Source organism: Kogia breviceps, chromosome 18 (assembly GCF_026419965.1).
Source record: "Kogia breviceps isolate mKogBre1 chromosome 18, mKogBre1 haplotype 1, whole genome shotgun sequence".
NCBI classification, from domain to species: Eukaryota; Metazoa; Chordata; class Mammalia; order Artiodactyla; family Physeteridae; genus Kogia; species Kogia breviceps.
This window is the reverse complement of record NC_081327.1, coordinates 31,237,707-31,251,026: the sequence shown is the minus strand read 5'-3', so window position 1 is coordinate 31,251,026 and position 13,320 is coordinate 31,237,707. Positions and strand designations below refer to the sequence as shown.

Sequence of the window (13,320 nt, the reverse complement as noted above, 5' to 3'; positions counted from 1 at the left end):
CGCTTCCCAAAGGGACAATTGGGAAATGATCCTAAGCATCTCCATCTGGTCCACTGCCCCTCTCACCCTCCACAGGTGGGGAAACAGGCAGGAAAGGCTGAATGGCTTAGACAAACAACACTCGCAGCTCAAGTGTTAAAACTTCCTCGAGAGGAGCAAGAATGACCTTCCCTGTACAAGATGGGAAAACCTCCAGGGAGGAAGGAACCAGGCCCCCAGGTGCCCGCCTTGCCCAGCTCAGGGCTACTCCCAAGCACTCACATGATTTCTTCCAGGGCCGGGCAGAGCACGAAGCTGGCAGTGAGGGGCTTGGCAGTCTGGTTGTCAATCTCACACGACACCAGGCTGGAGACGGAGAAGGGGACGGGATGGAGGTATCTGAGTCAGGGGTACCCTCAGCCTAGTGCCCCTCTCCCCGCCCTGCAATCACAGCAGGAGGGAGCAGAGGGGCCAGCATCTGGGGCAGGCTGGGAGTCTTAGGAAAGTGCCCCCTTGTTTTTTAGTTCCAGGCTCCCCCCGTACCTGAGGCCTCTGTCACTTCAAAAGCCTTCCTGGCTATCAGGCTCAGCCAGAGAAGGACTGCCCCCTACTGCACCCCAGCTCCCCGGGTAGTCAGAGGAGGCTACTTACTCGATCTGCCGGAGCAGTGGGAGCCCCAGATGGAAATGTGGGGCCCCTCTGGCCAGGTTGTTCTCTGCCAAGCTGCAGGGCAGGGGAGACACCCGTGAGAGGAAGCCCCAGACCACCCCCCGCCCCCGGCCTGGCCCCCTGCCCAGGCTCCGAGGCCCCTACTCACCTGATCTCTTCTATGTGTGGGCATCCATCCAGGGCCTGGCCCAGGCTCAGCGCCCCCTCTGGGCCAAGATGGCTGGATGGCAGGCTGAGGAAGGGGAAGGGGTGAGGGGAGCCTGGGGGACCAGGTATGGGAACTGGGGAGGGCTAGATGCCCCCACCCTGAGCCTTGTCTCAGGCTGCACTGCCAGACCTTAGACAGTCTCTGGGTAGCTGCCACCCTAACCCCTCTCCCCACCCACACAGGACCTGGGTGGGTATCAAGGGCCCTGGCTTTGGGGTCTAAGATCCCAAGTTCAAGGCCTGGTTCCTTGATGTGTTAATAGGGTAAGCTTTCCACACCTCTCCGGGCTTTAGTTCCCTTGCCTGGAAAATGGAGCAAATAGAAATCCCGGCCTCACAGGGCTCAGATGAGACCATGGACAGAAACTGTAAAGTGGCAGGGAGCTTTTCTCCGGCATATCCCTATGCTGACACTTCCTCACTCACCCTCGGAGACTGGCTCACAGGGTACGCTGAGCTATGAGGAAACTGAGACTCAGAAGGGGCAGGGGCTTGGCCAAGGGCCCCCACAAGGGGCTGGTGGCAGAGCCAGGACGAGGCTGGGTCTCCTGATTTCCCTGCCCCGGGCTCCAGAGGCTGGGGAGAAGCAGGCGGGGGAGGGGCAGCCAGCCCCAGCACAGGCCACAGTTTCCCCTAAGGCAGGGCAGCTCAGCCGATGGGGGCCTTGGTCCCCTAGTGCTCCTGGGGGAACCCCTCCCACTAACCCTGCACACATCGCGGGCAGGGGGCCACTCACTGCAGGATCCTCAGGTGCCGGGGCAGCCCCCTGGCCAGCCCCAGGGCTGTGGGGTCTCCCAGGGCGTTGCAGCCGAGCCTGGAAGAGGAGAGGGGATGAAATTGAGCACCAGGCTGGCCTGCTCCAGACCCCTGCCCTGTGCCCACTGGGGGACCCAAGGGCCAGGTGGCCTGCGGGGACACAGAGGGCAGCCCGCCCGGGCAGACACTCACATCAGCTCCTCTAGGTGCCTACAAAGCGGGAGACACTCCGCCAACTGCGCTCCTCCTGCTGGGCCGATGCCATTCGCCGAGAGGCTGAGGAGGGGCAGACGTCAGACCCTTGACTCCCCCGTCCCCCGCCAACCCCACCACATCTGCTAGGGCCCTAAGAGACAGCACTCGCGCCACATGCTGTCCCAGCCTGATGGGACAGAGAGGACCGGGGAGGAGCAGGGGCTGGGCTGGCTCAAGGTCCCCAGATCAACAGTTCCAGGAGGTAACCAGCCCCAGGGCCTGGACACTGAGGTTAGTGGGGGAAGCCAGAGCCTCCCCGGACCATGGTGTGGCTGCTGAGGACCCCTGTCAGGAGGGCTGGCTACTCACTCTATCTTCCTGAGCTCAGGCAGTCCCGGCAGGACAGCAGCTAAGTTCTGGGCACCGGTGTCTCCAATCTGGTTGTGGCTCAAGCTTGGGGAGAGAACAGCAGGGGAATTGCAACCATCAGCCTGCCACCCATCTAATCCTGTCCGTGTCCGTGTCCCTGTCCCAGAAGAGGAGGCCAATGTCTAGAGAAAGGCCTCAGCCACAGTGATAAAAGTCCCCTCACCCTATGTTGGGTGAGGACTCCAAACTCTTGTCTTCTGTTTAGGATGTTCTCCCTGTTGTCTGACCTAAATCCTTCTCGCTGCAATCAACACTCTCATATCCTATCTTTGGGTTTCCCAAGGTTCTGGGTCTGGGGTGATGGTATATAAGTGGGTGAAGGTGACGAGACGAGGAAGTGAAGAGAGTCCTCAAGGAGCCCCTTGTTTCTGTCATCTTCCCCTGCCAAAGTTGTGGTCTGGGGGAGGGACAGGCAACTCACCCTAGCTCCTCCAAGCTGGTGGCAGCTCTGAGAGCCTTCGAAAGGTGGCAGCAGCCGACGGCACCGATATCACTCCTGCTCAGACTGGAGAAGCAGGGCCAAGAAGCCTTAGTCAGGAGTAAAGGCATTTGCAAGTGCAGTGCTCAGAACTCTACAGTTTGCAAAGCCTTTACACATCCAGAGACTCATATGTCAGTCACAAAACTTCCGAGGAAGGGGGACGGGCAAGGTGGGCAGACTGTACCCAGTATCCAGAGGAGAATTCGGAGGCCCAGGGAGGAGATGTGATGGGCCAAAGACTCCCAGGGCCTCACAGGCAAGGTGGAAATGAAAGGCCAGAGCCATTGGCCTGGAGCAGTGGCCACATTGTTTTGGTTTGGCCTGGCTTTGCCTCTGCCCCTGTGTCAGGGATCTTCAGGCCAGCCCCGCTGAATGTCAGTTTCACGTGTCTCTCATGACTCATCCTGTTCTAATCTATAAAAATAGTGGGCTTTTCCTTAAACCCAGTCTATTTATAGTCTTTTCTGCACTTGACCACACCCTGCCTCTGTGAATGGGGGGAAGAAACAAAACAGCTGATGCAGAGGTATTAGTCTGAGGGTTGTTTGCTTAGTTGTCTTTTGTTTTGCAAATTAGTTTTTAGGGAACTGCCTTTCGGTAAATTAATTTGGGGTGAAATGACCTGGTCCCCCAAACTCTCTGAGCTCATCCCCTACACACTCTACCCTGCCAGAGTTGGGGGCGGGGACTTGGATAAAAACAAAACAATGCTTTGTGTTATTGCTTGGGTTTGTTTAGAGTCACAGTATTTCATATTTTGAAAAATCACATGAAAAGAACATGTGCTATTTGTTTCTCAAAGTGGCCAGGGTCACAAGGGGAGAATATCAAGGTCATCAGCTCTGAGGCTAGACCATCGCTACTCAAAGTGTGGTCTGTGGCCCCCAGAGCTGGCATCACCTGGGAGCTTGAAATGCAGAATCTAGGCAACCCACATCCGTGAATCAGAAACATGAACAAGAACAGAGGATGAACTTATTTGTGCACATGAAGGGTTGTGCTAGGACTTGGGCTCAGCTCCTTCAGGTCACCTGTGTAGCACAGAGGAAGCTGGTGGCAGTAAAAGGCAAGAGCTGTTGACACCGACCTGGGAGGGTTATAGGAATGTGCCGAGGACAGGAGCCACAGAGGTTCTCAGGGAGGTGCCCCAGTGTTTCCCTAGATGGGTGGTCCCAGCAGAACTTGGAAGTACCTCCTCCTACTTATTCCCATGGGGTCACTTGGTCACTCACCGGAGGCTCTGCAGGAGGGTCATGTGGCTTAGTCCTTGAGTGAGTGCAGCCAGGGTAGAGCCGCCCAGTGGGAGGTAGCTGAGGCTGGAGGAGAGGAGGCCACAGGAGGACTTGGCATGCTGGGCTTGGGTCCCTGACGCAGACCTTGAGTGCTCAGCAATGCCCAGTGATCTCCAAGACAGCCACTTACATCCACACAGTGTAAAAAAAAAAACAAAAAACCCCAAACTGTACAAACAAAATTGCACTGAGAAATCCAAATGCTGTTTTCTCTGTAAGAATTATTACAGTCATCCAGGCAGCAGTTCTAATATTCTGAATCACACTAGACCCAGACTACTGATCAGTAATCATAGCGACCACATACCAAGCACATACTAAGGGCCATTTAGAGATGATATGATATACAGTTATCCCCATTTCACAGATGAGGCACACTGAGGCACACACAGAAAGTGGCAGCATCAGGATCAGAACCCAAGGCTGTAGGATTCCCATTCCTGGGCCCATCCATGTGTTACCCATGGATCATGCTCCTTATGGCCCCACCTTGGGCAGGAGAGAGGAATAATAATAATAACAGTAATAATAATAATGATAATAATAATAGCAGCCAATACTTGTAGCATGTGAATTCTGTGCCAGGCTCTGTTCTAAGTGCTTCATGTGTGTGATCTCATTTAATCCTCACAGTCACTGAGGGGGTAGGTCCAGCTATTATCCCCAGAGTTAAGATGAGGAAGAAAACAGAGAGAGGTTAAGTACCTTGCCTAAGTTCACACACTGAGGTAGAACCAAGAGGTGACAACCATCCTGGTTTACCCAGAACTGAGGAGTTTTCCAGGATGAGGGACTTTCAGTCCCGGCTAAACTGGGACAGTTGGTCACTGTGCCAGGAGTTGAACCCAGGTGGTGTGGATGTTAACTAGCACCTACACCCCTAACCATCTCACCCAGAGGGACAGGTGGGAAAAGTTGGCTGGATCTGAGGGGAGCTGCTTGTTGGAGAGGAGACACTCAGAAATGACAGATCTGAAACTGGAAGAGCCCTCCGGGGAGTGAAGATCTATCCCTTTCCTTCAGACAGAAAGGAATCATTGGGACTTCCCTGGCGGTCCAGTGGTTAAGACTGGACTCCGCACTCCCAGTGCAGGGGGCATGGGTTCGATCCCTGGTCAGGGAACTAAGATCCCGCATGTCCTGTTCTCTGAAGCAGTTCCAGCTCCTGGCTCTGGCACGGGTGCCCAGGCGAACACACATATATGTTAAACGCATGAATAAGCCAATGAATGACCTCATTGGGCCTCCAGCTCCACCCCAAATAAAAGCTTCCAGAAGAAAGAGAGGCTGAGCAGAGGTGCAGGCACATGGGGGGAAGCCAAAGAAACATCTCAGTGGCAAGACAGTTGGACCCTCTGGTCAAAGGTCTCTCTAATACCACCCCCCTGACCCCTGCCAGGATATGCAAAGAGGGACAAAGTGGAAGAATTTCATTCATTGTTAAGGGGCAAAAAGTCAGAGAGCTGCTTTTAAACTGTATTCAAAAATGTGTCCCAAAAAATCTGGAGGAAAACTCACAAACTGCTCATTTACAGAAGTTTTCCCAGGGGGTGTCATTGCCAGGGATTTCATGATAGTTGTCACATATTTCTATGATGAAGGAAATTTTTATAATTCGTGTGTATTTTTGGTCAACGGATAAACTTAGAGATTAAAAGCAGAAGATGCCTTGTCAAGTGTTCTGTCTCAATACTGTCACGTCTGTGCAGGATGGGGACCTGTCCTTTAGACTGAGGCTGTTTCCAGCGTTTCTAAGAATTTGGTGACTCCAAATTATAGGTGAGAGTAAAAGTTGCCAGTTACTAAGGAAACGATTGTAGGCAAATGGCAGTGGTCATCTATGGGTTTGTTTCCCTGTCTTGCGTTAATAGTCCCCTGAAATACCACCCCTGACTCAGTCCAGATAATTGGATGGGCATGTGACCCAGATCTGGCCAATCAGATTGTCGTGTGCTTAGAGCCACAGTGATTGGTTTAGGGGTGGGCATGTGACCTGGGCTAGTCCAGTGAGACTCATTCTAGGGACTTGTGTTGTAGGTACAGGGAAAAAGGTGCTCCCTTTCCACTTGGCTGGTAGAAAGTGAACCTGCAGCTGCAGAGACAGCCTGCCTGAGGATGAAGTCAAGAGATGGGGGGTGGGGAGGAGAGAGGGATGGGAAGGGACAGAGAGAGGGAGGGAGGGAGGGAGGAAGGAGGGGGAACAAATAGAGAACCTGGATCCAACCAAGCCTGAAATCAGTTGCCTCGTTATTTTCTGTGACATGAGTTAATACATTTCTGGGTTGGGTTGCTTTGACTGAGTATTCTGTTTCTTATGATCAAGCATTTTGATAACACCCAGAGCCAGGTAAGGAAGGAAAAGGGAGGGCATTCAGCTCACCTGGGTCCATCCAGGAGATTGACAGTGGTGTTCACTAGAGATGCAAATGTTCTTAGACATGCTCCCAACTCCCCTGCTCTCACCCCCATTAACCACCACCACTTACTCAAGCCTCTTCAGCCAGCATTTGCCCTCAAGGGCCCCCATCAGCACTTTGGTGCCCTCCTCGCCAAGTTGATTGTTAGACAAGCTAGAGGGGACAAAGCATGAGGTGAGAGTTAGACAAGCCTGCCCAGCCCCTGGAGATGAGCTGTCAAATCAGCCCCCCTTACCACCTCAGTCCCCCCCAGGAGGCTGGCTCTGGGTCCACAGATCCCAGACCACCCTTCCTATTTGAGCTCCACAGGGACATTCCTGGCCCCAAGGGTCAGGCTCTGGGGTCCCCGAGGAGGAGGGCACTGCAGTCACAGCTCTCCCAGCTGAGAAGGGATGCCCTGGATGAGGGCTGCACCAGAGGAAGCCAGGGACAAGTCACACACACACACACACACACACACACACACACACACACACACACACGTGCAATGCTCCCTTCTGCCCCTTAGCTCTCTACCCAACACCCAGAGCCACTCTAGGCAGAGAAGGATGATGAGCCCCATTTTACAGATAAGGCTGTCCAAGTCTAGAGAGGCACAGTTATTCGCCCAAGGTCACTCTGAGTGAGTGATAAAGTCGGGACAAAGAACCCAGTGCTCAGCCTTCCCCAAGCCACACCCAGAGTTGCCAGGCTTCATCAGGGTGAAAAACGATAGATAGGCTGAAGTCCCACCACCCACTTTAACCAAAGGCACAACTGTCCTCCCCACCCCTTGCCTTTAGCTGGGCCATCCCTTCCCAGACCCTTCCACCCCACTACTCACTCCAGCTCCTCCAGGTGGTGACAGTGGCTTAGACCAGATGTCAAGTGGGCTAGCCCATTGGAGCTCACACAGCTGGAGGTCAGCCTGGTGGGGGTCCAAGGGAGGCAGGTCAGGTAGGAGCTCTGGGTCTCGGGAGCTCTGGGTGCTGGTGGCAGAGGGCAAGGAGGTGGGGTGGGGAATGGTTCCTGGGGGGCAGTGGAAGGGACCTTCCTTCCCTTCGTAAATCTCTCCCATCAGGGAATCTTTAAGTCAAGATATATCTTGGAGGCAGGAACATGGACTAGTTGAATACTTCTTTAAACCACAGTCATTCGGGTAGCAACTTCACAATGTATGCCATAATCAGGTATCACTGTAAAGTCTAGCTAGTTACTGTCGTTTACCATGAGCTCTGCATCTTTATTTAAACAAAAAATGTAGCAAGTATTGGAGAGGGTGTTAAAGATATATTGGTACCAAAAGGAGACCTTCTCCCTGATGTGATCACTTGAATTAAAAGAGAACTGAGGGGCTTCCCTGGTGGCGCAGTGGTTGGGAGTCCGCCTGCCGATGCAGGGGATACGGGTTCGTGCCTCGGTCCGGGAAGATCCCGCGTGCCGCGGAGCGGCTGGGCCCGTGAGCCATGGCTGCTGAGCCTGTGCGTCCGGAGCCTGTGCTCCGCAACGGGAGAGGCCGCAACAGTGAGAGGCCCGCGTACCGCAAAAAAAAAAAAAAAAAAAAGAGAACTGAGAGTTACAAAAGCTCCACTTTGCAACCATCATCCTTGATATTTGATTCAGGCAAGAATTATCAATGGATGCTAAAATTCGTGGGTGAAAGTTTGAGGAAGACCAGGATATTTACATCTTCTTAAAGTATCTTACAAAGGGAAAAACAGTAGCTTTGCAAGTGAAGAAACCTGGCAGACACCACCTTAACCAGGTGATCACAGTTAACATCACCAGTAAGGGGACAAATAGGCATCATGTGCCTCCCGATGTGACACACTGAGAAGAACACAGCAGCACCTCTGTGATATTCCTGCCCCAAATGCAGAACCTAAATCTAAGCATGAGGAAACAGCAGAGAAACCCAAGCAGAAGGGCATTCTACAAAATAACTGGCATGTAAATGTCATGACAGTATGAAACACAAAGAAGGGCTGAGGACACATTCCAAATTGAAGGAGACTAAAGAGAGATGACAGCTAAACACAATGTGTGATCCTGGATGGAATCCAGGACTGAAAAAAAATGCAATAAACGTTATTGGGACAATTGGCAAAATTGGAATATAAACTGTAGTTTAGGTAATAGTAGGATATCAATGTTAAATTGCCTGAATTTCATACTTTTACTGGATTAGGGGAGAGAATGTTCTTGTTCTTAGGAAATTCACTGAAATATTAAGGGGCGAAGGGGCATAATTATGCAACTTACTTTCAAATGGTTCAGAACAAGAAAGGGGGAGGTGGAGAAGAGAGGGGAGGGGTGAGGAAGGAGGAAGGGAAGGAAAGAGCAAATGTGAAAAAATAATGACAAAGGGTTAATCTGGGAAAATGGCATATGGAGGTTCTTCTCAGTCTTCTCGCAACTTTTCTATTAGTTTGCAATTATTTCCAAATAATCAAGTAAAGAAAAAGAAAGAGCATTCAAAAGAGAATCACCTTCGCACCACATGGTCATATAGATGACCATGAACCCTGGCATCATCTCCAGGGTCACGTGTGGTCCCAGCCCATGGGATGGGGACACAGAGCTCCTTTGAGCGCAGGGCTGGGGAGAACAGGAAGTGTGGGGGCGGGGCTGAGCTGCAGGGGGCGGGGCAGCGGGGGAGGCCCTGAGTGAAAGTCTTGTCTGCATACCGGAAGTTCTTCAGCTCAGAGAGGGACAGCAGGAGGCTTTGTAGCAGCAGAGCACTGGCTTCGCAGAGGTTCACCTGGGACAAGCTGAAAAGGCCCAAGCATATTCCAGAGGATTTCAGGCTGGACACACCTCAGGGATCAAACATCACACAAAGATGGGGAGGCCAAGAGAGGGGAAAGTCCCACCCAAGAGTTCCCAGTGGGGCAGGGCTCCCCTCTGCCACCCTGGGGCTCTCCCCTACTGGCCAGGTGTGATTCTCTCCTGCAGAGGGAAGCAAGAGTGCTAGCACAGCCCCACGCTCTGCTCATCTCCATCCTGCACTGGCCAGCCTCTCACCTATGGCCTGGAGCGGGCACTGGGGTCAATCAGAGAACTCAGGGCCCCAGACAGCGTTTCGGGGGGCTGACCTGAGCTGCCGCAGCTGCGTGCAGGTCTCCATCAGCTGCCTGGCAAGAAGGCTGTGGTGGGTCCCAAGGTCACAGTGAGCCAGCCTGGAGGTGAAGAGGGAGGCAGCAGCTTCTAAACACCTGGCTCTGTACTGGGAACTCAGTCCCTACCTGCAAGGAGCGTTTCTTACGGTGGTAAATAAATGCTAATCAAATAAGGTCCCCCAATTTACTAATCAATCATGGGAAGTACTATGAAGGAGAGGTCAGGATGGGGCACCTGGTATGGCTGTGCAGGTTGTTCACGGCACAAGGAGACCCAGCCAAGGAAGTGAGTTGGGGCTGAGATCCAGGTATGGTCTAGTCCTCAAAATGCACACTTGCAGGGCTGCATTCCCTCTAAGAGGTGACATTTAAATTTCCAAAAACGTGCTATATGGATTAGAGGAGCTGTGAACCCAGGCATCTGTAAGAATGGATGATGGGAGGACTTGACTAAGTCTGGGTGGGTTGGAGGGGCCTCCCTGAGATGGTGGCATTTAAACTGAGACCTGAAGGATGAGGTCGAGTTAGCCAGGTGAAGAAGGATGAAGAAGGAAAGGGAGGAGAGAATATTCTGGGCAGGAAACAGCCTGTGCAAAAGCCCTGAGGTCAAAGAGAGCAAGGTGGTATTTAAGGTACTGGAAGCTTAGCCAGAGCCTGGACTGGGGTTTGGGGTAGGGATAGATAGCATGAAGAGGTAGGTTGGGCCAGATCTCACAGGCCATGTAGAGACTTTGGGCATCAAAGGACTCTGAGCAGGGGCATGAGAATTATTGGTCAGAAGCAGCAGTACCTCCCTCTCCCCCTCCCTCCATCACCAGCCTCTCTCTTGGGGCCCCAGGTACTGGGTCTCACCTGAGGGCCACGGCTTCTGGGTTCTCCTGATGGGGAAATTCGAGCTGGATACAGAGCTGCTGCTGGGTCTCGGAGATGCTGAGGAGGGAAGGGGTAGCCGGCGTGAGGCCCACAGCAGCTTTCCCGTATAGGCTGTGCTGGGACTGGAGCTGCTTAGCTGACTGAGCTCCCAGACCCAGTGGGGATCTGGACATAGGTCAATGAGACACCAGCGCCTTTGCTCTTAGCTAGTGCATGGGATTCTGGCACCTCTGGTCACAGAGCCATGGTGTGTGTTACTGTCACCAGGAGCCCCTTCCAGACAACCAGCATGGACTTCCAGCAGTGTCTGTCTGGGATCTAACAGCCCTTTGTCTTGAACTTGGGGCTGCCTTCCTCTCTCTGGTCCTGCGGCTTGCCTACTGCACAAGTCCCAACAAGTATGTGTAGCCCCTCACATATGCCCCAGGAGCTCCTGCCATCTTGGGGACTTAGAGAACTCACTAGGGATGCAGCTATTACCCCACAGGACAAGAGACCAATGTCTAGATGACGGATGGTCCCAATGGTCATGAAAAGATGAAGAACTTGAGGGGCCTCCTCCCTGGACTTACCTTATTTCAGTGACGTTGCCTGAGGCTTGGGCACAGACTTCTAGCAGCGTGAGCGCCCCGGCTTTGCCCACCCATGGCTCCTCCACCCTGTCACAGAGGTGGACACAGACAAAGGTCGCCTAGGGTTAGTGGGGGTGGGGAGGAAAGTGCCAAGGGGGCTGCCTAGAGGCTTTTTGGGTTTTGCTGATTTTTAAAACAATAAAATTTAAAATTAGGCATAAGCATAAAACAGAAAATTAACATCATCCTTGTTCTAACAGTTATGCAACCATCCAAAGGGAAAATGTTATTTTTTTAAACAATATTTTTAGGTTTACGAAAAGGTCTACATAACGTCATGTTGCAAAGATAAGGAAATAAAACTGTATATGAAATATGATCCCAATTTTGTATTTAAAAAAGGAAAAATATATATGGAAAGGGAAAACACATATGGTGAGGAACAGGGAGACAGAGCTATGAGAAAAATATATTAAATGTTAATGGTGATTGTTTCAATTGTAGAATTCTCTTGAAATGTTTTTATTTCTTCTTTAGTTTTCAGTATTTTCTGAACTTTCTACAATGTGTATGCATTAATTTAAAGATTTCTTTTGGATGTGAACCATTATTTTAAAGTCTTTATTGAATTTGTTCCAATATTGCTTCTGTTTATGTTTTGGTTTTTTGGCCACAAGGCATGTGGGATCTTAGCTCCCCGACCAGGGATGGAACCCACACCCCATGCATTGGAAGGTGAAGTCTTAACCACTGGACTACCAGGGAAGTCCCTGTATGCATTAATTTAGAAGCAGGAAAAAAGAGAGCTGTTTAAAACATTGCTGCTTCTAAAGTTATGTTGAATTTTTTTTTCAAAGTACTATTTTCTTCTTACGTTCTTCTGGGTTTTCCACAAATTTCTACGAGGAGTACACATTATTTTTAGAGTAAGACAAGTTTTATTTTAAAATGCTATTTGGGGTGATCTAACGATTCTACACCAAAGAAGTGAAAGCAGAGATATAGAGATATTTGTACACCTATGTTCATAGCAGCATTATTCACAATAGCCAAAAGGTGGAAGCAACCCAAATGTCCACTGATGGATGAATGGCTAAAGAAAATGTGGTGTGTACACACAGTGGAATATCATTCAGCCTTAAGTAGGAAGGGAAATTCTATAATATGGTACAACAAGGATGAACCCTGAGAATATTATGCTGAGTGAAATAAGCCCATCACAAAAAGACAAATACTGTATGATTCCACTTGTATGATGCACCTAGAGGAGTGAGATCCACAGAAACAGAGTAGAAAGGTGAGTAGAAAGCCAGGGGCTGGGGGGAGGGGAAAATGGGGGGTGGTTAATGGATACTGAGTTTCAGTTTTGCATGAAAAGTTTCGGTTACACAGCAATGTGAATGTACTTAACACTACCGAACTGTGCGCTTAAAAATGGTTAAGATGGTAAATCTTATGTTATGTGTACCCTACCACAATTTTTTAAAATGTCATGTTGGGGAACAGCCAGACTCTATATGCCTCATCATGGGCTGAGTTGAGAAGTGCACAGCATTGGCCATGAAGTAGGTATTTTTAGACACAAATCCCATGGAGCCTTTCCAGTTCCAGGAAGGTCAGGGGTTAGAGGAACAAACTCAATGACATCACAAGGAAGCACCAGACAGAGCCAGAAAGTGGGACGGTCTACAGCACAGGGGACCGGTTTTGTCAACGGTTCACTCATTAAGAGTCCGAACAGCCATCACCACTCCATGTAAATGTGGACCTTGACTGGATCCTGGATCCAAAGAGCCAGCCGTCCCATCTGGGGAGAGTGGGAAGTTTTAGATTGGACTGGGTAATACCTGACACTAAGGAATTGTTACTGATTTTTGTAGGTGTCCTAATTCAACTGTGATTATGTAGAAAATGTCCTTATTTTTTAAAGACTTGTGGTGAAATATTTTGGAGTGATATTTTATGAGATCTATAACTTACTTTAAGACACTTCAGCTAAAAAGTAAAAATACGAGGCAAATATGGAAAAACACGAACAACTGTCAAGACTGGGTGATGAGAATATGAGTTTTCAAAATTGTTTTTCTACTTTTGGGAAACTTCTCTGTTTTTTTGAAAGTTTTCAAATGATCGCAGTTGCACATACAAACATGATATTTGTTACATGTTATTTCTGACCTCAGCTCGGTGTCCTTTTCAGTTTTCTCTTCTTCTGAAGTCCCCAGATATAGGCCCCACCTTGGGGAGGGCAGCTTCTTTGCACCTGAGGGGGTTTCTGGGACTAACGGGCAGGGTGGTTCTACATGCAGGTGCCAGGGCTCTGGATGCAGGAAACGGCTAAGACCATGACCT

At 50.6% G+C, this 13,320-nt stretch overlaps 1 protein-coding gene across 1 annotated transcript in view; it reads right to left on the bottom strand.

Annotated features, from left to right (window-relative positions):
• Window positions 1–13,320, bottom strand: part of NLRC5 (NLR family CARD domain containing 5) — a 116,897-nt gene that overhangs the window by 3,723 nt on the left and 99,854 nt on the right. Inside the window, exons 41-54 of the mRNA XM_059044007.2 lie at window positions 10,969–11,055; window positions 10,376–10,453; window positions 9,500–9,583; window positions 9,092–9,175; window positions 7,249–7,332; window positions 6,495–6,578; window positions 3,949–4,032; window positions 2,657–2,740; window positions 2,176–2,259; window positions 1,804–1,887; window positions 1,592–1,669; window positions 797–880; window positions 631–702; window positions 262–345 (exon numbers count right to left, since the gene is read on the bottom strand). Coding sequence (XP_058899990.1) covers window positions 262–345; window positions 631–702; window positions 797–880; window positions 1,592–1,669; window positions 1,804–1,887; window positions 2,176–2,259; window positions 2,657–2,740; window positions 3,949–4,032; window positions 6,495–6,578; window positions 7,249–7,332; window positions 9,092–9,175; window positions 9,500–9,583; window positions 10,376–10,453; window positions 10,969–11,055 — 1,155 coding nt within the window. The remainder of the gene's footprint in view (window positions 1–261; window positions 346–630; window positions 703–796; window positions 881–1,591; window positions 1,670–1,803; window positions 1,888–2,175; window positions 2,260–2,656; window positions 2,741–3,948; window positions 4,033–6,494; window positions 6,579–7,248; window positions 7,333–9,091; window positions 9,176–9,499; window positions 9,584–10,375; window positions 10,454–10,968; window positions 11,056–13,320) is intronic.